A 26,770-nucleotide genomic window follows, 5' to 3' on the forward strand; every position below is an offset into this window, starting at 1 on the left:
ACTGACGGAAGTGGACAGGAAGTGAGCTGTTAGAAGCTTTTTCGATTCAATGGGCTTCTTCCTCAACAACTGGCTACAACTCTAATGTAAGCTTCCATTACGGATACAAAGTTTACTTTGCCGCAAAGCCGAAGAATTGTTATGTATACACAATTTAATTACAAATAAAGCTTGGAACTGAAAACAAAAGGACCTTCTTCCTTTGGCACTCGAACTTTCCCATAATAGCGATTTCAAAAAGCAAGGTACTCACATTGTCCAGATGCTAGCGAACAACGGGCAATCGCAATTGCCTTTTGATTACATGCTGATCATTTTTATTACGAGTTATCCATTGTTCTTTATTACAGGCTTGTCAGGTATATGTAGGATTACGATCCTTTTCGCACAGTTTTCGCTCTTTCTACAAAATATTTTGCTTCTTTTGCTCGATGGATAATAGCACCACGAACTGTGCCTCTTTTTAGTAGCTTTCCCCTCTTTTCTACAGGTATATTTCTACGCCTCTCATCCCTTCTTCTCTTGAATAGTTCTCGACGTTCTCTAATTTCATCTTCGCTCACCCGAGTAGTTGAGGCATATTGAAGATAGGTACCATCAATGAGTTTGTGGCAATCTACCATACGTTTCGGCATATTCTATGAAGGAGAGTATGTTGGACACATTGATTTGTAAAGCAATAAAACCTAGTTTAATTTGCGCCCGTTTACCTGAACGACTTGAAAAACTTCCAAAGGATCCTGTACAGATAAAATTTCATTTTCGTTCAATTTAAAGATCCCTAAAGCTACCCTGAAGAGTACCTTTTGTCCGTCATAGAACAAGCAATCCCAAACGCGTAAAACACTCTGCAAAAGTATGATTAGCAGAGAAAAAGTCAATTGTGTTTGTTAAACAGATGTTCCTTAGGTAGTATACAAGTTGCTGTTTTATGATCTAGCTTACCTCAACCGGTAAAATATTGATGAAAAGTGTCAAGAACCAATGACTGGTCACTAGAGAGCAAGTAGGCATACCACCCACGTGGTCTCCCTCTTCATCCTCACATTGCCAGAACGTTTTCCCACCAGATAATCTATTCCAAATATGCGGGTATCTTTCTGAAAGTAGTATCATGAGCACATGCTGATCAATATTAGCACCTTCCATGGTCACATCATAGATATTAGGTGGCAGAATATCATGAATTAGTGTCACAAATGTCCAAAAGGCCTCCTCTTCACTGAGAAATAAGAGCAACATGCCTGCAATGTAATTGAGGGACTGGCAATAACCAATGGAAGGTGAATGAACAGAAAATGCAAGTAAGACTCTTCTGAGAGATTGGATAATGGCAGGTTGCTGCTTTATATCTTTGGATGATGCCGACACAGACGATGTGGCCGTAGTATTCGATATAGTTTGTGATGGTATATTGCTCGAGTTGTTCGTAGTGGATGGTATACTTTGCTGTTGCTGTTGTTGTTGTTGTTGTTGTTGTTGTTGTTGTTGTTGTTCAATTTCAACAGTGGTATTGGGTCGGAATCGATCATTTTCGGGAAACGTTCGATGTAAATCTCTTTCAATGATATCAAGATTTTCATTGTTATTGCCTAATGCCTCTGCTTTCTGGATAAGCTTGTCATAAACACCTTCATTTGCTTCCAATTTTGCTTTGGCTCCGCTATAATGCAACCAAGCCTGAATAACGTAGAAAAATAGACTCTACTTTAAGCATCGCTATAAAGGGTAGGCATAACGTTTTCTTTTCTCTAACCTGTCCTCTAAGTTCTACTGGTATACCTTTTCGAATATATCTTTTCACTAGAGACGGAAAGAAGGTGAATTATTAGCCTTTTATCTTCGGTTTTTCAAATTTCCTTTACTCTAATTCGATTCTCACATTTATTACTTCTTGGAGGCCATTGTTCATTGTTCTCGCATAACAACTGTCGCCATTTTTGTTGACGTCTTTTAATAATGGGTTCATAGTAACTCTCAAACTCATTGTAAGCTTCATCAGATATCCATTGAGAACTTTTTAAAAAGCCATATTGATCTCTATAGTCACAAATTTGCTTAATGACGTATTCTAAGGCCTTCTAAACCATATTAAATTAATCTCTTATTCACCTTTTGTTACTTTGTCTTTGAGGAGGCGGGTATGTTTGTGCTGATCCATCATCATAAAGTTGCTGTTGCTGTGGTGTAGCTGAAGTAGAGCCTGTAGTATTATTCTTTTGCGTAGTATGGTTTAAAAAAGTATTGAACACACCGCTATTCGCTCGACTATTATTACTATTATTGCCGGCGAGGTGAAAGCCTTTTTTCCCACTGGGTGATATTGTTGTACTTTTACGCGACGTTATGTTTAATTTTTCTTTGAAAGAATGTGCGAGACTTCTACTTTGGTGGTGGCTCTTATTTTCTGTAAAAGTTGAAAGTGGAGTTGGTGACTCTTCAATAAAAGAGAGGAAAAGAAAAATAGTTTTTTTGTTAATAAAATAGGCTTGCATATATCAAGCATCTTTCATTGTTGTTGAGATTAATCTTACCTACAAATGTATGTTGCTCTACTGTTGTTGACGACGGATAAGTTCGACTGGATATCTCTTGTTTACGTTCACTGTCATAAGTGTAAATGTCAATAAGCTCATCTTCTAGTCCTTCATCGTCGGATCCCCCTGATTCTTCATTAGAAGAAGCTGCACCATGTCCAAATTGGGTATTAACTGTCAAAAAATTACTTTGAGATGTACTTGGTTGAAATCTTTTAACGTCTATAGCACGATTATCGTTTTGATGTAGTTGGCTTAAAGTACTGCTGCTACTAGTACTTAGGCTTGTGCTTCCCTTCATATTGGTAAAATCATAGCTGGGCATTCGGTTCAAACTACTTCTGGCAGTCGATGCTACTGCTATACCCGAAGATGACAGTAAAGACGTATATTTGTTTGCATTAGCATTGCTATTGCCGTTGTTATGTACATGCTGTAAAGCGTTTGTTAATGTTGCATAGTGAGTGAACGATGAAGATCTATTTCTGCCTTTATATTTTTTATAGCCTGTCTCATCTACTGTTGCTGGAGATCGTGCAGGAAAGGACATTAGAAAAGGGAGTAGAGTTTACAGTCTGAATAGCAAAAGATAGAACAAAGCTGCTTTCAAGCTGTAATAATGAGACTGAAACTTTTTAAAAAACCTTAGGCAGCAAAGTTTAAATGTAAAAGATAAATTAATATGGAGAAGAGGGCTGTAAGGAGGTCGAATGTATCTTTTTTCTTTTTATACGTGAAAAAAAGAAGAAGAAAAACAGCTCGAAGCGAGCTAGCATGCACTTTTACCAGAAAAAATGCTGCTTCTAAATAACTCTACTGCAAAGATTAATTTAGCAACCATTAATGTTCACAAATCTAGGGTTTGCCACACGGTGTGTTACAGTCTAGAACTCCCAACTACCGCACTTCATTACTGAAGAGCTGTCAAACATCTGCCAGATTCCAATACATTTTATACTTCTTATGAGACACAGACAATTCACTTGCTTTCCTTATTAGACAACACACATTTATTTCTTCAGGGGCTAAATGGTACACTTATTCGAGGGAATTGGGACATAATATTTTGGTTAAAACGTTGTATTTGGTAGCAGCAGATGATAATACTCTAGCCAAAAATGAATTGCTCTATCAAATTTACACGCTTGCTCTCTATGATATCAAACAATGATATGATAGATTGTTGTAATCAACTCATCATGTTAATCATCTGTAACTTCCTCGATCATACCATTCAACAGCTTGATGGCAACTGCTCAAATTTAGCTCCGACTGAGACTCAGAGATCACAGGCTGTACAATATTTGCTAGTGGAGTTAGTAGGCAAGTTACGTGTTTGCATGGTTGATGTACAAATAAAGAGAGTCTTAACAAGCAATTAAATTACTTTTTTGATCACATCATGCTATACTCCTTAATTTTGTTAATTTTTAGGGTAAAATGATATCTAGATGTGATAAAATGGAGAAAGGAGTCTGGAACAAGTATCCGAAAAAAAAAAGATTGTGAGAGAGCGACCTGCCTATTTATAAAATATTCTTTTCAGACGTTGCAGTCATCCTTATACACAGATTGTGCATATTAAATGAAGACAGCAGGTGCTTAACACACTCAAGTCTTATTTAGCTTCAATAGTATGTGCTCGTTTAGGATAAATATTCCGTATTCTAATACCACCATTCTTCTTGCTGCTTCATACAATTATCATTGATTGCTTGCAAACATGACTGTATCATCAACCTACCACAAAATTACAGTCAGCTTCAAAAATACGACGCAGGGAGGTTAGCATGACTATCACGGCTAATTCCACTGTCTTTTGGTGCTAGCACAACAATTCATAGAAAGGTTCTACCCGATCAGAGAGGTTTCTTTTGACAACGAAAGTACTTATTGTTTTGTTTTGATAGCTCATGTACAGAGTTCTGTCACCTTCATGAGTATTTGGCTTATATAGCATCAAACCTACCGTTTCTTGCACATCTACGACTAAACCCCTCCATCAAAGATAAAAATTTCAAAAACTTGAAGCATAAGTGCAGCTTCTACAATGGTAGCACGCCCGGCCCAAAGCCAAAGCTATTCTTAAATCACTGGATAGATTTTGTCGGAAGGATACCCAGATATTTCTAAATTTTTTAAAGCCCAATTTTACAGATTGAAATAGCATTATGTTTTCGAATGAAACAAAAAAAGAAGGATACGATGGGGTTGTGCATTCCATAAATCCAAATACATAATAGAATATATGATCCACTGAAGATTACTTTTTCTCAATTTGGTTAATGACATGACGTAAATTTGCCACATAGAAGTAACTTTTATTATACACACACAGTCCAGTGATCGACGACGGATCCATGACGCAGATTCAAATATACAACAAAACACTGGTTTTTGGTATGCAATTATACTTTATTTGTTTGCAAAATGAAGTCTCACTTTCGATATGGCACATACATAGGATAATATTTCACTGAGGCTGCATTTAATAACTTATTTGTCCAACTATTCACATTAAAATTGTGCTTAGCAATGATAATATGCTTGGCATTCACAAAGATATCTGTGAACGTTAAACGAGATCGTCGAACAGATAGAATTTCTAGCAAATTTCCGCTAAAAGTAATTGATTTGGTAGATTTGTGTGGGTTAAACTAAAAAAGACAGCGGAAAAAATTTCCATTCAGCAACCAGCCAAATACTGTTATGGATAATGGGTTAATTTGTTTAAATGACGCTTTTCTTTTCTGTTCTCCTTTGTCTCTTTTGTCCTTTCTCTCTCTCTCTATCCTTTTGTATCTTTGGATTCTATACCTTCAGATTCGAGAAAAGAGGCATAATACCTTTCCTTTCTCATTCTGAAAAAGACACGACTTTTAGCAATTTTCAATTAATCGAAATTTAACTTGCATTAACGGTACACAACAACTGGAATAAACAATCATGCTTCGGCTTGTTCGACCCACAGATTCATTAAAGAAACGTCTCATCATCAGCTATGGCAAAGATTGGGTCCTTGTCATTATCATGATAATTATTTTCTTTGCTATCGACTCTGTCGACCCTCACCATAGAGAATTTTCAATCCATGATGAGGCATTAATGCACTACTATACAGTTAATGAAACAGTGCCTGTTTGGGCTCTTGTTGTAAGTTAATGATTTTAAACTCTATTTTCTAACAATAACTGAGAACTTGGCGGCTAAAAAAGAATTTCAATTTGATAGATGATAGCCATTGTTGCTCCAATTGTTATTATCGCTATTGTAGCGCTCGCAGTGCGCAGAAGCTTTTTAGATTTTCATAGTGCCTTACTTGGTTTAGCATTATCACTATCGCTGACCATCATGATAACAGATGTGATCAAGGTAAAAAGAAGATACAAAATCATGCCAGATAAAGGAATCAACAAGAAAATATTTTGATTGGTTTAGTCATCTAACCTGTGGTTTGAACCTTTCCTCTCTTTCCTATAGGTCACTGTGGGTAGACCTAGACCGGATATGCTGGATAGATGTCAGCCACCACCAAACATCGAAAACCCACCGTTACACTTACTTAATTATACAATTTGCACAGAAGACCATACAACTTACAAGTTTAGAGACGGGTTCAAGAGTTTTCCTAGTGGGCATAGTTCTTGTAAAGTACAATTGATGAAGTGAGTCTTGGTGTTCAAGCTTAAGATTGATATATGAGTTTATTGTTTAAAAAAATAGTCTCTTTCGCTGGTATGGGTTACTTGTCATTCTATCTCGCTGGAAAAATGCATTTGTTCGATGAAGGAGGAGTAAAGTATTAATGGTTTGGCATTCATGAATATGGATTAGAAGCTTACCATATATTTGTATTATGTTCTTCTTTAGCATACATATAAAGGCTTTGTGTTCTCCTTTCCATTTCTAGCAGCTTTATTAGTCGCCATATCACGTTTGCATGACTATAGGCATCATTGGACAGACGTGTTTGCTGGTGCAATTATAGGTAAAGGAAGAAATTAGAACCATGAAAACGCATTTTAGCTGATCAGAAAAATCTCAATATCCTTTGTCATGCGTGTAACCTTCTACTTGTGTAGGCACTGTATTTGCTTATTTCGCCTATAGACAGTATTACCCATCCTTAGCAGATGTTCAATGTCACAAACCATTTCCACTAAGGATCAAGGCCCCAGAAAATCTATTTCCTAATGACAGCACTCATAACCATGAAGATTTGGAAGCTGGCTTGAGCCGCCCTTATAGTGATTGTAAGTCTTTTTTTTTGATGCAGTCGGTTTTTCTTTCAATACTTCCCCTTTCGAAAAGTTTACTCATCTCTGTTTATCGATAATTATTCAGATTCTGATCAACTTCACATATCAAATACCAGTTTTACTTCAACTTCTACATCACCTGAACATTTTGATTACCCTCAAAGTCATACAACTTATAACACTTCTATTAAAACAGGCGACGAACCGCTACCACACAAACTCAATGCCAAGCATAGAGAAGATGTCTCGGTCAGTAAACCAACGAATACCTTGCACCCCTCCAATAGTCGCCGATCTCATACTTAAAGCCGAATAGAAATTATCTGTTCAAGATTTTTATGAAGAAAGGAATTCCTGGTTTTTGTCAGCACTTGATCTGTTTGAAGAAAATTTTTGTATTTCTATTTATTTTTCTATTTGATTGTGTAATTCTATATGTAAGACGGCTACACCGTTCAATTTTCTGTTGGTTCATGCCACCCCTTGACTCATTTATTATAGATTCATAATGCTGATTGATAAAGCTGATGTATCTATACCTACTTCAATGGTTTATTGTGTTATATCTGTTCTTATTTTCATTTGATATATATTGTGTCTATAAACTGTTAATATTCTAATGTATAGACACAAATGAATTGCATTTATGTCCAAAATTTTGGTATACAAGTATTTTTAAATAAAGAAAAAGAAAAATCAAAAGCCTTTCACTGCCTGGTACGAAAACGAAAGTAGGAGGCAAATACGTATAATATAGTGGTTTTCCAAATCCGGCGTTCATTGAAACTGAATCAACAGCTTTTAGCATTGCAGTAAGCGGTCTTTGGCATATCCTCTTACAGAGTCGGGTTTGTGTTATAAAAATGTCAAGTAGAAATCGCGGTGTTTTTGACAATGTAATCTAACGCTTTTAACTCTTGAAGTCTGCTTGAATCATTTTTTGATTATCGTCAGTGGCTTGCATTAAAGGAGCAAAAGATGGAATACTATTTACAAACCAAATTATAATGCAGCAATTTTCGATGAGATTTGTCTCTTTACCTGTCCAACAGAAATGTAGTAAAAAGCACGAAATTATTCTAACTGCTGTTGCAGTCTACAGTGCCCGATAGAGATGGTTTGTAAAAGTATCTGCTCCCCTATGATCACGCTAATAAAATCACTCAACTGACAATTCAATACTGTTCAAGTTAAGCTTCCTCAGACGTATGGCAGCAACTCTTTCGCACTTATAGAATTCTTATCGAATGTTGAACACTTAAAAACTGAATTGAAAAAAGACAGTGCATTGGGAACAACAACGTTAAATCTTTTTCCAATCAACCTCTTGAAACTTAAGTATTAGGCTTATCTACTCGAATAGTAAGACCTTCAATTAGGACTCGCACGCTAGCAAGGGAGAGATTTTTTGGTTACTTGATATATGATCAACGAAACTCTAAGCTATTATTTTGCAAGACCAAGGTCAATTACAGCTAACCATTTCCAGAAAAGCGTAAATCTAGAACCGATTCTACGGTGGTATTCGTCAAATTTTACTAGAAGAATGAACAAAAAGGATGATATCAGAGATAATTAACACGAAAGCGTAACGAAATCCCCAACGTCTTCATTTTCCTTCAAAACAAACTGAAGAAAAAAGAAAAGACTGAACTACTACTATTAAAAATTATCGCGTTTGCTGTCTACGAATGTATCGGATGCCATAACTGACACTGATGTATTACGGTCAAATAATACTCATTGAATCAAGTCTACCCAGAGTGCATTAGCCTGGAATAAATCATTCTGGCAGATCGAGAGTCATCATATTGCTGCATCTATAATCCAATATCTATCAGCCACCAGTTATATAGCTCCAGTTTTGTGGAAATGATTGTAGATGTTAGCTAGAAAGAGATACTTGTGCCTGAACTTTTGTTATATTCTTAAAGAGTGATTGGGCCTATAATCACTAACTATGCTTTATCTTTAGAAGGGGAAGTAAAGACACAACCTACTATGTTCTGGTTGTTGAATCAATATATCCTGCTATAAACCCAAAAGTCATATAGCTATAGATAACATAAGTAATATATAATTCCTGAAGGCAACTTGTTTGACTCTTATGTGAGGTAGTTATTTTTGAATTAGAATTATCTTATTATTATACATTTGACCTCTAAATGTATGCTATCGAACACACCGCTTATCAAACGGGAACGAAGATGAGTACCGCTCATATTTGAGAACAAAATTTTATTGTAATATTTCGTTAGACGTTGTGAGTGAGTTACTCGTGTATATATATTCCCATCGCACAATAAGACATTGATACGAAGTTAATGTTGCACGATGAAAGAATGATGGATCATCATAACACTTATTAGTAAGCAACAACTAATTAGCTTTTCCCCCCTTGTTAATCAAATCGATAGAAAAGATCCAAATGCGGCAAATATGCTTATACCATATCCTGCAAGACGGCTTCCAGGCAGATGTAGTATAATCTCCAACTGCATTACCAACAAGCGCTCTTCTGCCCGTTATTGTCAAAGTTCTTTACGCTATATACAAACCTTTCTTACACTGCCTTGCTAGATACTGTGAGTACATAACTGTTAAGTGCCGTATATAGCTAACTGTCTTAACGATAATATCATTGCAATAAGAAGGATTTTTTAAGCATGCTTTTAGACACACCATAGTCGCCCTTTTAGGAGAAACTTCCTAGTTATTGTCAGGTGTACTCTTAATTTTATGAAGTCTACAACAATTGTGGAAATTCTCAAATCCTTATGGCATCAATAGTCGCAGTGGACGATGTAATGGTAAAACAAGAAGTATCCTTATTAGGCATTATTGATATGTAATCACTCGTGTTCTATACAAATACATAGTTTACACGCCTTCAGCTAGCTAAGTATACCACCGAACATATCAGATAATGGAATACGAATCATTATGTAAGTATAGAATAACTAAGTAGATAGTTCTTCATGTTATTATTTCTCCTCTCAATCCAGCTCTCATACAAATATTGAATCAGTTTGTACCAGGTTGTTAATTCTGTATCTTTGATTTTTTTAAATAAAGTTTACCACCGTCGCTAAATTCTTTTTTTTTTTTTTTTTTTGCCTTTTTTTTAGTCTACTTTATTACCTAACCTCTCACAAATGATTGGTTGGTTATCGTCAATCTTTTCGATAAACAGGAAGCTCGCCAGATTGGTCAAGTTAAAAAACTCTTTGTGCCAGGTTTTTTACTACATTTCGGTTGGACAGGTAAGAGACAAATCTCGTCGAAGATTGCTGCATTATAATTTGGTTTGTAAATAGTATTCCATCTTTTGCTCCTTTAATGCAAGCCACTGATGATAATCAAAAAATGATTCAAGCAGACTTCAAGAGTTAAAAGCGTTAGATTACATTGTCAAAAACACCGCGATTTCTACTTGACATTTTTATAACACAAACCCGACTCTGTAAGAGGATATGCCAAAGACCGCTTACTGCAATGCTAAAAGCTGTTGATTCAGTTTCAATGGACGCCGGAAATTTGGAAAAAGCAGAAGTAAGATACACAGTGGGTAACATTGCACGTTCTCATAGCGAAATGCTTTCTTCGTGAAGAAACAAAAAAACAAAAACAAAAACCAGAACCAGACAATAAAGACAATGTAATTTAAGGGCATAGGTAGACCACAATAGATCGTAAAGACATTGTAGTTTATTGTTTTATAAAACCGTATATGAATAGGTAGTGTCTGAACTGGCTTCTCTACAAAGTAAGTCATATGGACAAAGTACAAGGATCAAAACAAATACTGTGAATGTGTTAATAGAATCTAGAATACTGAAGGATCGGTTGCTCTATATACTTTTTAGTTCGTAGAGACCTGGTTACAAAGCCTCTTCAAGAATATATAGGAATTGAAAACGACTTGGGTGCTGTAGGACAGTTGAGTAGTACAAACACGCAACACGAAGAGAAAGTTTAACGTCAGACTTTTTATCCCTGTATAGCCTGCCTCATCCATAACACCCCTCCTCTGTTTTGGTTGAAAATAGTTCTACGATAGAATGTTAGAAGATCACAATAACTGACCTATAGCAGACTCAAACACTTGAAGCAGTTTCTTTCCTATTTGTTCTACTCTAAGACACAGCATACCCTTGAAGCACTCTGCTTCCTGAGTAATATATTTAAGCTATACCCTAAAAACGTAAGGTGCTACCCTATTTCTATATATAATTTTACTTTTGTATAATTTGCTGGCCGATTTTCTAGAACCGTACCAATTAAATTGGATGTCGATCATAACGGCTAACGAGAACTAAGAATAGAACAGAAAGTCATTTGAAGAGGTAATTGACAGGTACAACAATAAATCGATTTTTTGTGTAGTGAGCGTGATCATCTCACGCACACTCATCCAAGTACCTATTCAAGAAAAAAAAAAAAAAAATTAAAAAAAGGCAAGAATGGGTATGATCTGATGCTTCAATATTATAGACGACTAAATATCCTTCGGAACAATAAAGAGATATGCTTTCCTAGCTCACGCCATCCTTTCACTACTTAAACGTTACGATCAACTTGAACCGCTTAGAAGAAAAGATATTTTGAACTGAGATTTATAGGAAAGAACCAGTTCCATGGGAAAAATAATAGCAAAAGAAAGCGTTCATATGATGATGTTATTGTCATTTGAAAAAGAGGTCAGAATCACATTGAAAACACGAATACATAGATCATAAGGGTATTTGGAATAGAGGGAGGAAGAGAGTGATAGTAGTAGAGAGAGGACTGTTAAGGTCGTCATTAGTGTATGAGCAGGCAGAGAAAAAAAATTATACATAAAGCATAGAAGGTCTGTATAGAAATAATGGTATAAATAAATCATTAGGTAAATGCAAGCAAGTAGGATAATTTTAAGCTGTTGAGGAGGCATAAAGATTTGCTGTAGATGGTAAGGTTCGTTTTTTCTTTATCGACATGGTGGTAAGTAATCGTTTTAGCTTGGAAGACAAAGCTTTCTCTTCAGAGGGATGAAGTCTGTTTATGTAGTCGTCTGCCTCCTCACAAGTGGTTGGTGTGATGGGTGAACAAGGCACACTATTACTTCTACTACTACAACTACTGCTACTTGTAGTACTACTTTTCGTCAAGGTGGTATGATGACTATCAAAGGAGCTGTATGAATTTGCCATAAGAGGATATATATGCTTATGTCCTTGATGTATAGATAATTCTTCTGATGAATACGACGATAGAAATGAAGATTTAGATGGTGAAGGATACGCATATTGCGTTGTATCAAAGTCAAAATGTTCGGTAAAGCGAGACATGAGTCGAACGTCTTTGGCTTATTGGGAAAAAAAGGGTAGAAAAGTGATAGTGGGTAGCGACAGAAAAGAAGAACAAAAGATGGCTTGAACTTTTTCTTTGTTCTGTAAAGCAGAAACTTTCTGTTCTCTATTTATATGGTTTCAAAAGAAAAAAAAAAAATAAAATAAAATAAAGGTAAACTGTTTTTGGATGGTTACATACAGCTCTTGAAAAGGAATCTGATCCATGTCCAATCTGCAAGCGATCTGGGCCTTTCTACTTTTCCCCGTTAAATTCTTGTGTAATCAGTTCTGAATTCCAGCGACGAATGATACCGACTTCAGGTACAACAGGTGTCCATACTTCTCAAACATATGAAAGCAGTTTCACTATGGGAGCAATATTCTGTTCTTGCTTGGTTCAGGGTTTAGGAGTAATTCAGTGAAATTGATCCAACCACAAGCTTTTGTGCCTTTCTTTTTTCTTTTTTTCTTTTTTTCTTTTTTTCCAAAATGTCTATGACATTATTATATAGGACTTCAATAAGAGACAAGGGTAGATGGACCCTTTTCTACTAGAGATAAAGAACCCTTCTTCAACTGATGCAAAAAAAGAACCTTTCTTTTTCCTGATATGACGCACAGAAGACTCTTTATGGAAGGTCAACAGTCACCCGTTATATTGAAAAATATTAACATGAGAGTCTTCTGTTGACGTCTACAACGTCAATATAAAAAGTGACGCGATAAATCCCTCAATTCCCATTGCTTGAGTTTCAGTAATATATAGTTTCTGGTAAAATGGTATTACACTGATTTGCCAGGGCGGAATATCAGCGCATAACCCACCCAAAAAAGAAGCACAGAAAAATCTGGTAATATCGAGCTACCGTTTTCCATTACGGCATTGCTGCTGGAAACTCTTGTCTCAAGTTTATACTCAGAGGATTTTCACTAGAGGGCTAAAATAGTGACTATTCTATAAACGCTTGTTACAAAGGGATAGCTCTCGAAACCTCACAGGTGAAACTCCATCACAAATAAGCTTCAAATATAGGCCTTCTTTTTTTTTTTTTCAAAACAACATGTATCTCAGGGAGAAAGCATAATATGATTCGCTAGTCTATAAAGCTTACTATCTTACACCCCTCGGGATTGTCCGCGTTAACAAAATTTGATAGTGATAAGGTTGTTTATGAACTATTGGTTAAAAAAAAAGGAAATTAATGCCAACTGTTTGTGTATCCATTACGACAGTCAATGTTTTGGTGAGGGTATATTTCTATAAATCGCTTCCTCTTTCTTACTTTTACTTTTTCATTTTCTCAATATAACCATCCACGGAATAAAGAGGGAGTAAAAATATGACAGCTGAAACTTGCCGCTTTGAAGAACACCAAAATAGTCAGAATAAAAATTCTGAACCTCAACACACTCATACACACGATCATAGTCATAGCCATGATCATGGCCATACTCATGAACAATTGGACTCTCCTGGATTATACACTGATAGACCCAAAGCTATCTATGATAATCGTGATTGGTCCGAGAGAGCCTTTACTGTTGGTATTGGAGGGTAACGAAACCAAATTGCTTGCCTTTTTGTAGAATGAAACAAAGCTAACCTTCGGCTTGTTCTGTATAGGCCTGTTGGTTCTGGCAAGACGGCTTTGATGTTGGCCTTATGTCAACGTCTTCGTGATCAATACTCAATTGCAGCTGTAACAAACGATATCTTCACTAAAGAAGATACTGAGTTTCTAGTTCGTAATGCCGCTTTACCTGAAGAGCGTATTGCTGCCATTGAGACTGGTGGTTGCCCTCATGCCGTAAGTCCAGTAGCATTGTCTTTGAGATCTAATAGCTGTATTAACCGTCGTTTCTTCACAATTCAATAGGCTATTCGGTAATTTGCTAATTGTAGTGCATCTGTGGTTCATGCATAACATCACTCACGCCTGTTTCGACTAATTTATGATATAGTGAGGATGTCTCTGCCAATTTGAATGCCTTAGAGACACTTCATGCCAAATTTAACACACAACTCTTATTGATCGAATCTGGTGGCGATAACTTGGCTGCTAACTATAGGTGAGTATACTTGTCGTGTTACATGCTTTTGACATAATGCGGATGATGATTACTAATGGTACCTTTTTTTTTCCATTGATACCTTACCCCACTTACTTATCAAAAGCCGTGAATTAGGTACCGTATTTCCATTTTAGCACAATTCCAGCGTGTATTCGAGAATATTGAGTTACTAATCTGTTCACTTTTACAGCCGATTATATCATTTACGTTATTGATGTTGCTGGTGGTGACAAGGTTCCCAGAAAAGGAGGTAGGCGTTATACGAAAGTCAGCTGTACTCCCATCCCCTGATATTGACGTATTTTCTTTGCTTTCTCACGATATTTCTTCAGGTCCAGGTATTACTCAAAGTGATTTACTGATTATTAACAAGACAGACTTGGCGCCTATTGTCGGTGCAGATTTGGACGTCATGGCTCGTGATGCTAAAAAGATGAGGTATGAAGAAATATAAACGGGAAGGCATATTTGAATAAGACCTGATTCCTGTTAACTTATCCATAAAATTTGCATTTAAATAGAGGTGATGGCCCAACTGTTTTTGCCCAAGTCAAGAATGGCGTTGGAATGGATGACATTATTTCCCTCATCTTAGGAGAATGGCGTGCTAGCGGTGCCGCTGCTGCTAATTAAATGAATTCAAATGAAATAAAGAAAAGTTAAAAATATATTTTGTTACGAATAAGGGCACTATTCGATGTTTAAAGTAGAAGTTGAAAAATCATTAATTAGCCTCTACCAACACGTTATTTTCCAAGTTTTCTGCAAAGTTGCCTTAAATTTAAACATTTGCAGAATCTTCAGATATCTGCGTGTGGGCGATCAATCAATCTTCAAACGCTTAATTACTCTGATAGCCCGGATATTCATAAAATATAATGAGTCCTGTAACTCCAGCAACTATGTTTGCTAATGAAGTCTCAAGCATATACGATTTGAAATAGCTAAGCTGCATTCATGAACATATACAAAAAATAAAATAATGTTTGAACGGTCTATGTAAGTGCAAAAGCTAGTAAATCACATCTGTCATTCTTTTACCGTAGCAGCAATGATAGCACTAGTGTGAGGTACAAAAAACAGAATCGGAAGGCTGTATATGGATATGTAAATACAACCGTAAATTGATTTACATAGCAAAATGGAATAAGTTAATCGGTCACTACCGAATGTTTAAATATCTTAGTGATTTCGCTACAGCTTACGACTCGTTCAGTTACGATGGGTATTTATTTTATGCAAAGTAGTCATTGGTAGAGCAAGCCTTTAATGATGTGCTGGCTGCTCCGGACGCCCATGGAAGGAATGAAACTCATGAAATGTAGTGAGCCGCGCCTCTACAGTAATATCTCGCTGTTTTAAAAACAGATTATATTCGATCTTAGTAAACATTGCAATTCAGTGAGATATGATTCAGATGTAGATTACACTCACGCAGTTTCTTTGTTCAGTTGTACCTGAAATATGCTCTGCTCTCCGATAAAACTATTTACCTGATTGGCTGCACTTTCATCTTAACGCCTTTAAACTACTTTTCTGTATGAGAATAAGGTTTTGACCGAAACGACCACTCGAAATTCGCTTTGTAACTCCGCTACCTTATCCACACTTGGGAAGCGCATCTTGAGAGTAAGCCCATATTTGTGCTTTCTGTATCAAATTTGTTAGATTTTTCCCCGTTCTCCACTTTGTGCCTTTTTTTTTCTGTCTCTCTCCAAAGAAAAAAAAAAAGCTGCTCTCAACGAACGATTGAATTGGAACAGTTAGAATGAGTGTTAGTTCAAATATCCACCTTGTTTAATAGATTGAAGGTTTCTCATCTTTACTCGTGAAGCGTTATTTTAACCCCACTTTTTTATTTGTTTTTTTTCTCGCTTTCTTTGTTTATCTTTATAGGATCAATATGAAGTTAGAATAAGAGAGCTAAAAGCAAAGATTGCGCAAAACGAAAGAATGCGCGACAAAGCCTATCAGCTTAAGCCTCTATTGACAGATCGCAACGCACTTTCTCAATGTGAAACTGAAATTCGAGAATGCCAAAAATATATCGATTACTTTACGGAAGAACTCGCGAAAATGGAATCAAGAAAGGGATCTGATTCGAATGTCAGTAACTATCATAGCAACGAAACTGTTGATAATGCATCAGTTACTAAAGACGACTCTGCGCCACCGCCACGAACGAGCAGTATCTCGAATGATGGTCCGGTAAAGAAATACTCGACTCTAGGTACCGCTGCATACGCTATAGACCTGATATTTGAGTGAGCGATGTACTAACCAAGTGAATCTTTTATATCTACGAATCTTTCTAAAACAGATTTACTGACCACTGAAACTTTGTATAACAAATCGAAGGTGTCCCTTAAGCTTCATGAATTGGAATATAAACTAGACGTTGAGAATAAGGTCTTGGCCGGTATAAAGACCATGGCTGACGTGTTGGATAAGGATTCATCACTGAGTGACAGAAAGAGAAGATCAGAATTACAAGGCCAAATGTATGAAAGTATTGAGAAACTGAACCTCTTAACGAAAGCTTTGAGAAAATACAAAAGCCTTTATATTGGCGAAGGTGATGAGGACGATGATTGTGGTAAATATTTTGTGATTCGCTTTTTCCTTTTGTAAGATTGCGCTGGAGTGATGAACATTTATTATTCCTCTCGTAAAACAGAACTTGAAACGCCTCCATCTGCTCGTATGCCTCCTGGATTTAGAAGACCCGTGACAGGAAAGCTGCAACTTGAACTTATACAAGCTCGTGGATTAGCTCACGCGCCCACAAGAATGTTCAAGATGCCCGATACGATCGTTTACGTCAAAATTGATGGTAATATTGTCTTCCGTTCAAAGCTGTCACGAAACGACAAATGGCTTGATATGTGTGAAACACATGTCAACAAGGCGACCGAGGTAGAAATTTCTATCTATGACCAAGAGGCCGAACGCAGCTTGCCTATTGGTTTGTTCTGGTTGAAGATTACCGATATTGCTGAAGGTTTACGTAAGAAAAAAATTCAACAAGAAAGCGGCCCTGGATGGGTTCCTGCGGATGTATACCAAAAACAAGAAGAAGAAGGAGGTAACCAAAAACTGCATTTGGAGCAGCAACAGCAGGTTGTCCCACAACAACCAACACGCGTCGATGCTACTGAGGATGGTATACAGGCTTGGTTTGACGTGGAGCCTTCTGGTGAAATGTTATTACGTGTTAACTTTGGTAAGAAGCACTCTCAGACTACGAAAATACCTTTTACTAGCCTTCATTAACTGCGTATCACCTTCAATTTCTCTTATAGTTCGTGAGGCTGCCAATCGCCGTCCATTAGACAAATTGGGTCGTGCAGGCGCCGTAAGACAGCGTAAAGAAGAAGTTCATGAAATGAATGGCCATCAATTTGTTGAAAAGAAGTTTTACAATATCATGCGTTGTGCTCTTTGTGGTGAATTCATGGTGAATGTTGGATATCAGTGTGATGATTGTGAATATACCTGCCATAAGAAATGTTATACAAAAGTTGTCACCAAATGTATATCCAAATCTAGCTCTGATAAAGATGCAGACGAAGACAAACTTAACCATAGAATTCCTCATCGCTTCGAACCCATCACCAATATCGGTGCCAACTGGTGCTGTCATTGTGGTTATATGCTACCTTTAGGATCTCGAGGCGCCAAGAAATGTTCAGGTAAGAATTGTCATTGAATTTATATCCAGAAAATAGTTGTTAACTTTTGTGCTTCCATGCCGTAGAATGTGGAATTACTTGTCATACAAAGTGTCAACATTTTATCCCAGACTTTTGTGGTTTATCTATGGAAATGGCCAACCAAATGCTTGCCGAAATCAAAGCAGCTAATAAGAGGAAAACGCTGGAGGGAACAGTGACCCCATCTACATCGTCCACCACGAGTACGAAACCAGCACGTTCATCTCGTCATGAGGAGGAAAATAAACTTGCTGAGAATATGTCGCAGATATCCTTAAACCAACAAAAGCCTCTGCCTAAGCCTTATCAGCCTCAACAGCAGCAACAATCTCAACCTCAATCTCAGTCGCGTCCACAAACTGTACCTCAACAACAGCAGAGTGCGCCTTCACAGTCATCTCATGGTTATCCATCAATGGTTCAAACGCCCTCGATGCAGAATCAAGTTCACCTTTCTCCACAACAGCAGCAGCAGCAGCAGCAACAGCAAAAGCATCACAACCATCAGCAGCAAATACCCTCCATGCCTATGCCTATGCCTATGCCATCGCAGCAACAATCTCATTATGCCACTACTGGTCATAGCCCTGTAGCAGCACCGCCTCCGCCTGTTTTGCCCCCTCATGCCCAACCTTACTATCCTCAGCAGCAGCAACAACAACAATACCCTATTCAAACAAATGATCCTCGTTATCAACAGCAATTTGATCCTCGTTATCAGCAAAATCAGATGCGCCCTGCTTATCCACCGCAGCAATCTAATATTCGACCTGCCCCTACGTTTAACCAACAACCACCATCACAACATAGTATGGAGATGATGCGTCCTCCTCAGATGCAAATGAAACCTCAATCACCTCAACAACAACAACAACAAAGACGTGTTACATTGAATGATTTCAACTTTTTGTTTGTGCTTGGTAAAGGCAATTTCGGTAAAGTCATGTTAGCTGAGGATAAATATGATAAACGATTATACGCCGTAAAGGTATTGAAGAAGCGATTCATTATTGATAACGACGAAATTGAAAGGTAATGGTATTACAGTTTCACTGAAGATGTCTCATGACTGTCTGCGCACTCAATATGTCTTCATTCTACTCATCAGTGTTCGCTCAGAAAAGCGTATCTTCCAAGCTGCTAACCGTGCTAAACATCCATTTTTGATTGGGTTGCAATCCACTTTCCAAACGGAATCGCGTGTTTATTTCGTAATGGAATATGTAAGTGGTGGTGATTTGATGTGGCATATCCAACGTGAACCATTTTCTGAACGAAGAGCAAAGTAAGAGATTTCGGATTCATTCATAGTCTTGAGGTACTATATATCTTTATTTAACAATCAACCTCTCCAGATTCTATGCTTGTGAAGTCCTTTTAGCTTTAGAATATTTCCATAGCCAAGGTATTATTTACCGTGATTTGAAGTTGGATAATATCATGCTCGGGTTGGATGGTCATATCAAGGTTGCAGATTATGGTCTATGTAAGGAAAATATGTGGTATGAGGATACAACTGGTACATTCTGTGGTACGCCAGAGTTTATGGCACCTGAAATTCTACTAGAACAAAAGTATGGTCGCGCAGTTGACTGGTGGGCATTCGGTGTGCTTGTATATGAAATGTTATTAGGTCAATCACCTTTCCGTGGTGAAGATGAGGATGAAATTTTCGATGCTATTTTAGAAGATGAGATTCTTTATCCTGTCAATATGTCGAGAGATTCAGTATCTATTTGTCAAAGAGTAAGTTGGTTCATAGACGGTGTGAATTTGGTTACTGCCTCCCTACTAATAATCCTTAATTTGATGTGCGAATCTATTATTTAAAGTTACTTACTCGTGACCCCAAGAAGAGATTGGGCGCTGGACCAAATGATGCAGCTGAAATCAAGGAACATCCATTCTTCCAAGGTGTTAACTGGGATGATATGCTCGCGAAACGCGTCCCACCACCCTTCTGTCCTACCATTTCAGGCCCACTGGATACCTCCAACTTTGATGAAGAATTTACTCGTGAGCGTCCTGCCTTGACGCCCATCAATAATGTATTGAATCGTGTTGAACAACAAGAATTCCAAAACTTCTCATATGTCGCTGATTGGTCTCATGCCGGTGGTCCCAATTGGTAAATCCTCCTCACCCCACAATAGAGAAAAGCCATACTCATGAAAAACAACATTCTATAAATACAATTTGTCATCTTTTTTCTTCCCCTTCTTTTTCTATATGTCTTTTCGGTATACAATTTAAATTAAAAATAAATAATTGTTTCTATTATTACAATTTCTTTCTCAAGGTCAAATGAATATTGTGATTCATAGCTGGGCAATTTTCTTTATTAACTTTTATTTTTGATGAAGACGAACTCTTTCAAGGTAGGCATCCCAACCTGCCTGACGATAGCGTTTTGCTTGCTCTTCGACTTTATCAGGGTTACCATAGATACCACGTCCAACAATGATGATATCACCTCCACTTTCAACAATGACTTCATGTGGTGTTCTATATTGTTGACCCAAACCATCTCCTTTGACATCCAAACCCACACCAGGTGACATAACAATAAAGTCCTCGTCATCCGACTCGTTCATTTTATGTTGAGCGATGAAGCCAAACACAAAGTCTTTGTTGCGTCGTGCCATCTCTACGGACTCTGTAGTATAACTACCCTTTGTGAGGGCACCTTTAGAAGACATTTCTGCTAAAAGTAATAAACCCCGACCAAGAGGAAGACCGACCTCGGCAAGGCCCTTGATAATGCCTTCCCCTGGTACAGTATGGGCATTGGTAATGTGGGACCAAGAAGCAATTTTGTAGATACCGTTAGCATATTGATGCTTCACAGTGTTACCGATATCTGCAAACTTGCGATCTTCAAAAATCATAAAATCGTGCTTCTTGGATAACAGTTGTAATTGCTCAACGAGATCGCTGTCAAAATCCTCAACAATATCGATATGTGTCTATAAACAGTTTCCCCATGCCGGTATTTCCCATTAGCCTTAAACTGACTAAAAAGGTAGAAAAAGGGGTTTCTTTTCAAGGAGATACCTTTAAGACACAAACATAAGGACCCACAGCATCAGCAATAGAGAGTAATTCATCTTTTTTTGTGACATCAACAGCAACTGAAAGGTTAGTTTGTTTGCGCTCCATTAATTCAAGTAAAGCACGTGCACAGGCATTAGGATGCTGCTTAGCACGATCACCGTACGATTTGTAGGTATTCATGGCAAAAGTGATCAAATGAAGTTTATTGTTAAAGAATGGGGATGCAGGTAAATGTCAAAAGATCTAAAAGTCTATTGTTGTTGTTGTTTAATTTAACGAGTCACGAAGAATCTTCTTCATCAATTGGTGAAAGCAAGCCGGCTGATTTTCTGCGCATTAAATTCATTCGAAGTGAATTGCTGTTATTGTTGCTACTGGGTAACGTTGTATATACTTTCCTAACCCATTCACTTTCTATTCTGAAAATAACCCACATCCAGCGTCGCGAAACTTCAAATAATTCCATTAGGAACATACTTCCGTTCAACTTTTGTATGTAAATATGAGAGCTCAGTTTGAAACTCCAAGTGACTCTGAGTAAGAAATCGATGATTATAGCGAGAATGTACCAAATAGGTTGGGAAAAATACAATTGTCGTCTGAAATGAATGCTGGGTGTAGAACTTTGTGGTATATCTTCCATCACAGGTGGCTGACTCTTGGACACATTGATTAGGTTCCAGTCCATGGAAATATCCCACCAAAATGAATACATTGAATTTATGAATACAAACAGAATCCTAAAGATATCTTCGTCAACATTGGCAATGATGGCGGCCCTGACAATTAAAAGTGATCTTGGCTTACCAAAAATGAAAAATCGTATCGTGGCTCATAAACCAATGTGTAGGAACTGTGCCTGCTTCACTAACGTAGATCATTGCTTTTCTGTGCAATGCAGAAGAAATGACAACTGGTATCGATGATGCGTATTTCAGGGAGTTGAAAATGTGCCGTTTTTCTTTTGTTACAATATATTCTGCTATACATTGTTTCAATCGGATCAAATATGGGAAACTAATCATGAACAAAAAATGTTAGCATCATCATATTCCTTTCCTTTTTGCTGGCTTAATTAACTCATTATACCTAATTAGTAAGGGTACGATATAGTCTCTAGAATATATATTATCTACATTGTCTATAAAGAAAGCTGCGTCTTTTCCAGTAAATAGGACGCAAAAGGCGATGAATAGATCTCCAAATACATTTGAAAAACTGGTTAGCATATCTGCTAGAATGACATCAGAGAAAAATACAGGAGCTAAAAGATTAGGTGTAAACGCTCTGCCCAACATTCTAACATAGTACAACAATAATTCATTAATGGAAAAGTGAGTACAATCGGTTGAGCTTTCATTTGTTAGAGTTGATTTACCTTAAAAAGCGAAACCTTTCTCTACGTTGAAAAGCCTTTCCTGGCCATAGTAACAAAATGATGCTGACGAGGTAGGCGACTAAAGAGACATTAGATGAGATTTGGAAGTACCAATATGATATAAGGCTGATGAAGACAATAGATGAAATAATGGCTGATAAAGCAAAGATGGGCTTGTGCAAAGGAATGTGTTTGTCAGTATGATGAAGTTGTAATAATGTAGTAATGTCGATGCCGCATTTGGACAGGATGAATAGATTGAGAGCCCAGCCCCAGACACCTATGGAAATGAGTACTATGGGTCTGAATGTAATTGGTAAAATGATACCCTCGACATCCATAGATCTGAAGCTTTTTCCAAAACGAAGACAGAGAGAAAGAAAGGGTGGGCGGAGAGAATAGTAAGATAAAGCAAATGAAGGAACAACGAAAAAAAGAGTTAATAGTACATGCAGATCCTGCAAAAGGAAAGTGTTGTCTGTGTTGGTAATTCGGTCGTACGGAATTTTTTACCCGTCTTTCTCTGATCCGGTAGATCAAATGGGTCGCTCAAATTCTATCTTGACTCGTCTTATAAGAACCCATATCAGAATGAAGTAACTACTCTGATGCATCGAACTAACTACAGAGGTCTCCTTTATTTTTATTTTTTTCTTTTTTGTACAAACCAAAGTTTGCTCTTTGATTGCTTTAACCCTTGCTAGATGCTCGTTAACTCTTGTGATAAGGAAGCCAAATGCATTAGATGGCACTAAACTGACAGACGTCATTATTGAAACATTGTTGGAAATAACTCTATCTACAAAAAAAATAAATAGCAGAGCAAGGCAGCGTAAATTAATATAGATTACTGTTTCTTCACAGAAGTACACTCAAAGTCATGAATACATAACAAAAAGGTAATAGAGGACTGTGATTATTGGTAAGGTGACCAGCTTTGGCAGGGGATTTGCATTAAGAAAGTATAAACAGGTTGGAACTGGTGTGACTTGGAACTTTTTCAAAACATCATTGTATCTCCAGTTTCCCCACAAAATTGTTTAATTTGTTTTTCTTTTCTATTTTTCGGAAGTTTCTACATAAGACAATGTCAACATCAGTAAATGATACTAACATTCCTGTAAGTGACTATTGGCTGAAGGATTCTACAAAAACCACTGAAAGTCTGGTATTCAACGGTTTTTTTTGGTGTTCTAGGCAGTACCATCCGAAGCACCTCTTCGAGTAAATGCTTTAAGAATTTTGGGTACAGCTGCCACTCGAACGTCTTTCCTCAACAGTATTACATCCAATGTTTTTGAAGCCAACAATACGGCCGACGTACTCAAGAAGGTTCAGCAGATAGCGGATCAACTACAAAAGCACGATATCTTTGACGAGATTAAAATTTATGTGGATAGCAATAAAGATATTGCAGATACAGTGGACGTAGCATTACATTTAAAGGAGAAGGATAGAAGCGTGTTCCAAACTACTGTCAATATTGGAAATAACCAAGCAGAATTAGTGAGTGCTTCCCCCACTTCATCTCGAATAGTGAAGCCCAGATAATCCAAAAAGGGAAATTTTGATACTGATGACATACAAATCATTTTTTTTTTTTCTAGAACGGTGGTATCGGTATCCGCAATATTTTCGGTGGTGCAGAATCTGCCACAGCCAATTTTGCGTTCGGCAACCGGACAAGAGCATCTGTTGAGGTACTGAAACCCCCCCCAACTTCATTGAGCTATACAGAAGTTTAAGACTCCTAACTCGTCCATGGTAGGGTAATTTAGAAACACCGTTCAAAGGAAATGCCAACGCAAGAATTGGTGTGTTTGTGAATGGGTCGATAAGAGACCATTCTCAAATCAATGCTTTTAATGAGACATCAAAGGCAACTGGTATCCGTTTCCGCGGTATTACGCCTTATGGTCGTCATGAAATTTCCTATGCATTCACTCATAGAGATGTATTGGCCTTATCAACGGCCTCAAGTGCGTAAGTATTATCAGACTATTATAGAACATGTGAGGGGAAGTTTGCTAAAATATAAAGTATAGTGTTCGTGCTCAATCAGGCAGGAATCAAAAGCAATCCATCCAGCATTCTTTCGTGCGTGATCAGCGTGACAATGCAATCCTTCCAACACAAGGCCACTTCATTGGTGTATATCAAGAGTTAGCTGGTTTAGGTGGTTACGGCGACGCTGTATACGCAAAACATGAATTAAATGCATCCTGCCATCACTCTCTAATAAATAGCCGAAATAATTTGGGCGGTAATGCCAGCCTTAGCATCAGTGCAACTGTTAGGGCAGGTTTATTCTCATCTTTTGGGGAGCCAGACAGAAGCCGTGGCCCAACTGTTTCTGACAAATTCTATCTAGGAGGACCATTGTCCGTAAGAGGTTTCAAAACAGGTGGCATAGGTGAAAGAGACGGTAGTAAGTAGACGATTGCTTTTTATCAGTGACTGCAGAAGTTCTAGTAAATTGATGATACTAAATTTGCAATTTTCGTCCTTAAAGACGATGCTGTAGGCGGGGAGGGATATTGGGCTGCTGGTGTAAGCGTTATCTCCTCAGTTCTTGGCTTAGAACAACTTCCTATCAAAGCACATGCTTTTGCCAATGCAGGCAGTATTGTTACTCATACTCGCGGTGTACCTTTAGAAGACACTGTTAAGGCACTTGCGGAAACACCTCGTGCGTCCGTTGGTTTCGGCTTAATATTTCACCATGATATCGCCAGAATTGAGGCAAATTATTGTATACCATTAAGATACACATCAACTGATTTACCAGAACCTAAATTACAATTTGGTTTTGGTCTCAACTTTTTGTAAATTACTAGTATGTAGATTGTCTAAATACTATACAATAAATTGATCAAAATATTGGGCTGGGAACTACAGCAGATTTGGGTAGACGGTAAAATTTACATTTAATTGAACTTATCGGTAAAAGAAGAGGAATAAGGATTTCTTAACGGCAAATTGGAGGGGGGGTGGATTCATGCCTGATTTAATAAAAGTTAACATACCGTGACAACATATGGGTATGAAATCATGCCGTTCAAAAGGTCAAAAAGCCAAACACTCCGATACTTATATATTAAATAGAATTGTGCACATTGCTTTTTTTCTGCCGATCATACGACAGGTGTTCGCTCAGCGCACTAATATTCCAATCGATTTCTCACAGTACTATGTCAGAACTTGTATACAACTTGCGCTTGATAATATGACTGTCGCATAATCAAACAGAACAACCAAGTACTTTCTTTTCAGAGGCTTTAAGCCTTCTGACGAATAGATTCCACACCACATGGGTTACTTGTTCCACTCTTACTCAACAACGACCTTTATCCTAACCAATGGGACCATAAATCAGCCGCTCAACTTCATTATTCAGGTAGTAAGAATATAGCTCAGACTTACAGTGTCCGAGATTGATAGAAGGCACACTAAGAAGTGCACATCATGCGCTGCACGGAATTGTATAACAACTGCAGTTGTTATAGTATTATGTCCAGCTCGTTTTTCGATTAATTGAATACTTATTTGTACATATTTGTTGTCTTTTTCTCAGTTCCTCTCTTTCCCCTTTTTCATCACAGACAGTGCACTACTCTTGATGATCTATACTTTTGCCACACGCCTTATATTGACAATCATCACTTTTTCGTTGTTTATTGAGGCAGCCATTACTGTTGACAAAATGTCAAGAAATAAGTAGGATTCTTTCCCCACTGGCATTAGTCCCTTTTTTATGTCTAACAGAATGGAATCTGCTTTTTCATCGATCCTTTGGTATAGATACATCGCAAGAAGACAGAATTCTGAATTAGAAATGAAACTCCAATGTAGTGAACAACCAGCTTGTCCTGATGTTGTTATAGAGCCTTGCCCTAATGCATGTGTTAATAGTTGTATTTTTTTGAGTAAGTAAGCAGAAAGTATCCCTCACTCTATGTTAGAATAGCATCTGACTGCTGATTTTGCAGATCCTGATAATCCATGCTGCCCTTACTCCGGTCAACCTTTTTGCTTAAATCAGTAAGCAAGAACTTATATGCTTTAACCTCGTTTATAATATAGAAAGAAAGAGGTATTATATTTTATTATTGTTAATAAAAGTATTGTAGGATAGTCCATACTTATTAATCAATAACTTGTACTGTCTCGTAAAGCCTAAGTTATATAGAGATTATACCAATGTTACTTCAGCTCAGCTTTGGAAACTCTATAAAAAAAAATTACTTGTTCAGATAATCTTAATCTTCCTTTGGATTTAAGATGTCCTTAATTTCTGATAGACTATTGTCGTCAGAGTATTTCGCTTCATTGGAAACCATCCAACAATACAATATCAAACAATGACATTCGCTCGAACAGAAGGATTTCCTTGAGCGCTATAGGTCAAGTAGATATTCCTTGT

General features: G+C 37.4%; 10 protein-coding genes across 10 annotated transcripts; 7 read left to right on the forward strand and 3 right to left on the reverse strand.

Annotated features, from left to right (window-relative positions):
- Window positions 1-686: 686 nt before the first annotated feature.
- On the reverse strand, window positions 687-2,042 carry BDF20DRAFT_829387 (rab-GTPase-TBC domain-containing protein; the record flags this gene model as incomplete). The annotated part of the gene is made up of 5 exons (XM_053078315.1): window positions 687-848; window positions 946-1,344; window positions 1,507-1,680; window positions 1,757-1,803; window positions 1,883-2,042. Coding segments are annotated over 5 exons (942 nt in total), but the record flags the coding sequence as incomplete, so codon positions are not given.
- A 1,694-nt stretch (window positions 2,043-3,736) lies between these two features.
- Window positions 3,737-4,670, forward strand: BDF20DRAFT_840148 (uncharacterized protein; the record flags this gene model as incomplete). Its single annotated transcript, XM_053079355.1, has 5 exons — window positions 3,737-3,886; window position 3,972; window positions 4,084-4,135; window positions 4,295-4,321; window positions 4,448-4,670. 5 exons carry the CDS (start codon window positions 3,737-3,739, stop codon window positions 4,668-4,670), a joined length of 453 nt encoding a protein of 150 aa, XP_052931191.1.
- Window positions 4,671-5,290: 620 nt separating this feature from the next.
- On the forward strand, window positions 5,291-7,598 carry BDF20DRAFT_900275 (phosphatidic acid phosphatase type 2/haloperoxidase). The gene is made up of 7 exons (XM_053082722.1): window positions 5,291-5,690; window positions 5,769-5,909; window positions 6,018-6,183; window positions 6,261-6,331; window positions 6,408-6,525; window positions 6,620-6,790; window positions 6,882-7,598. The coding sequence occupies exons 1-7, from the start codon at window positions 5,484-5,486 to the stop codon at window positions 7,100-7,102; spliced, it is 1,095 nt and encodes a 364-aa protein (XP_052931192.1). The 5' UTR covers window positions 5,291-5,483; the 3' UTR covers window positions 7,103-7,598.
- Window positions 7,599-9,573: 1,975 nt separating this feature from the next.
- Window positions 9,574-11,080, forward strand: BDF20DRAFT_840150 (uncharacterized protein; the record flags this gene model as incomplete). Its single annotated transcript, XM_053079356.1, has 7 exons — window positions 9,574-9,606; window positions 9,925-10,059; window positions 10,265-10,348; window positions 10,535-10,562; window positions 10,663-10,769; window positions 10,938-11,000; window positions 11,066-11,080. The coding sequence occupies 7 exons, from the start codon at window positions 9,574-9,576 to the stop codon at window positions 11,078-11,080; spliced, it is 465 nt and encodes a 154-aa protein (XP_052931193.1).
- Window positions 11,081-13,469: 2,389 nt separating this feature from the next.
- On the forward strand, window positions 13,470-14,835 carry BDF20DRAFT_829482 (urease accessory protein UreG; the record flags this gene model as incomplete). Its single annotated transcript, XM_053078324.1, has 7 exons — window positions 13,470-13,684; window positions 13,754-13,946; window positions 14,096-14,199; window positions 14,306-14,316; window positions 14,393-14,452; window positions 14,535-14,640; window positions 14,724-14,835. The coding sequence occupies 7 exons, from the start codon at window positions 13,470-13,472 to the stop codon at window positions 14,833-14,835; spliced, it is 801 nt and encodes a 266-aa protein (XP_052931194.1).
- Window positions 14,836-15,723: 888 nt separating this feature from the next.
- BDF20DRAFT_226406 (uncharacterized protein) lies at window positions 15,724-20,174 on the forward strand. The gene is made up of 9 exons (XM_053074956.1): window positions 15,724-15,976; window positions 16,099-16,432; window positions 16,523-16,798; window positions 16,880-17,425; window positions 17,505-17,894; window positions 17,960-18,947; window positions 19,024-19,200; window positions 19,271-19,661; window positions 19,748-20,174. The coding sequence occupies exons 1-9, from the start codon at window positions 15,971-15,973 to the stop codon at window positions 20,045-20,047; spliced, it is 3,408 nt and encodes a 1,135-aa protein (XP_052931195.1). The 5' UTR covers window positions 15,724-15,970; the 3' UTR covers window positions 20,048-20,174.
- On the reverse strand, window positions 20,163-21,184 carry BDF20DRAFT_900295 (orotidine-5'-phosphate decarboxylase). Its single transcript, XM_053082723.1, has 2 exons — window positions 20,970-21,184; window positions 20,163-20,881 (listed from the first exon to the last, which is right to left on the reverse strand). Exons 1-2 carry the CDS (start codon window positions 21,147-21,149, stop codon window positions 20,264-20,266), a joined length of 798 nt encoding a protein of 265 aa, XP_052931196.1. The 5' UTR covers window positions 21,150-21,184; the 3' UTR covers window positions 20,163-20,263.
- BDF20DRAFT_900297 (EXS family-domain-containing protein) lies at window positions 21,185-22,510 on the reverse strand. The gene is made up of 4 exons (XM_053082724.1): window positions 22,382-22,510; window positions 22,059-22,303; window positions 21,777-21,986; window positions 21,185-21,709 (listed from the first exon to the last, which is right to left on the reverse strand). Exons 2-4 carry the CDS (start codon window positions 22,265-22,267, stop codon window positions 21,250-21,252), a joined length of 879 nt encoding a protein of 292 aa, XP_052931197.1. The 5' UTR covers window positions 22,268-22,303; window positions 22,382-22,510; the 3' UTR covers window positions 21,185-21,249.
- Window positions 22,511-23,434: 924 nt separating this feature from the next.
- BDF20DRAFT_928008 (surface antigen-domain-containing protein) lies at window positions 23,435-25,291 on the forward strand (the record flags this gene model as incomplete). The annotated part of the gene is made up of 6 exons (XM_053084718.1): window positions 23,435-23,467; window positions 23,545-23,853; window positions 23,955-24,047; window positions 24,116-24,330; window positions 24,393-24,775; window positions 24,860-25,291. The coding sequence occupies 6 exons, from the start codon at window positions 23,435-23,437 to the stop codon at window positions 25,174-25,176; spliced, it is 1,350 nt and encodes a 449-aa protein (XP_052931198.1). The 3' UTR covers window positions 25,177-25,291.
- Window positions 25,292-25,957: 666 nt separating this feature from the next.
- Window positions 25,958-26,406, forward strand: BDF20DRAFT_900302 (uncharacterized protein). Its single transcript, XM_053082725.1, has 3 exons — window positions 25,958-26,064; window positions 26,149-26,273; window positions 26,337-26,406. Exons 1-3 carry the CDS (start codon window positions 25,967-25,969, stop codon window positions 26,390-26,392), a joined length of 279 nt encoding a protein of 92 aa, XP_052931199.1. The 5' UTR covers window positions 25,958-25,966; the 3' UTR covers window positions 26,393-26,406.
- Window positions 26,407-26,770: the final 364 nt, after the last annotated feature.

The sequence above is a fragment of the Mycotypha africana genome (genome assembly GCF_025528875.1).
Source record: "Mycotypha africana strain NRRL 2978 chromosome Unknown BDF20scaffold_15, whole genome shotgun sequence".
In the NCBI taxonomy this organism is placed as follows: domain Eukaryota; kingdom Fungi; phylum Mucoromycota; class Mucoromycetes; order Mucorales; family Mycotyphaceae; genus Mycotypha; species Mycotypha africana.

Coding starts and splice junctions, on each gene's coding strand:
- BDF20DRAFT_900297 (XM_053082724.1), bottom strand. CDS start 22,267: ATGTTGGGCAGAGCGTTTACACCTAATCTTTTAGCTCCTGTATTTTTC. Junction 21,987..22,058: donor ATCGTACCCTTACTAATTAG/GTATAATGAGTT, acceptor GTTCATGATTAG/TTTCCCATATTTGATCCGAT. Junction 21,710..21,776: donor GATACGATTTTTCATTTTTG/GTAAGCCAAGAT, acceptor AGATATCTTTAG/GATTCTGTTTGTATTCATAA.
- BDF20DRAFT_900295 (XM_053082723.1), bottom strand. CDS start 21,149: ATGAATACCTACAAATCGTACGGTGATCGTGCTAAGCAGCATCCTAAT. Junction 20,882..20,969: donor CTTATGTTTGTGTCTTAAAG/GTATCTCCTTGA, acceptor AACTGTTTATAG/ACACATATCGATATTGTTGA.
- BDF20DRAFT_226406 (XM_053074956.1), top strand. Junction 16,433..16,522: donor AAAGAAATACTCGACTCTAG/GTACCGCTGCAT, acceptor TTTCTAAAACAG/ATTTACTGACCACTGAAACT. Junction 17,426..17,504: donor GTTATTACGTGTTAACTTTG/GTAAGAAGCACT, acceptor TTTCTCTTATAG/TTCGTGAGGCTGCCAATCGC.
- BDF20DRAFT_900275 (XM_053082722.1), top strand. CDS start 5,484: ATGCTTCGGCTTGTTCGACCCACAGATTCATTAAAGAAACGTCTCATC. Junction 5,910..6,017: donor TGATAACAGATGTGATCAAG/GTAAAAAGAAGA, acceptor TCTTTCCTATAG/GTCACTGTGGGTAGACCTAG. Junction 6,184..6,260: donor TCCTAGTGGGCATAGTTCTT/GTAAAGTACAAT, acceptor TTAAAAAAATAG/TCTCTTTCGCTGGTATGGGT.
- BDF20DRAFT_900302 (XM_053082725.1), top strand. CDS start 25,967: ATGATCTATACTTTTGCCACACGCCTTATATTGACAATCATCACTTTT. Junction 26,065..26,148: donor GACAAAATGTCAAGAAATAA/GTAGGATTCTTT, acceptor CCTTTGGTATAG/ATACATCGCAAGAAGACAGA. Junction 26,274..26,336: donor TAATAGTTGTATTTTTTTGA/GTAAGTAAGCAG, acceptor CTGATTTTGCAG/ATCCTGATAATCCATGCTGC.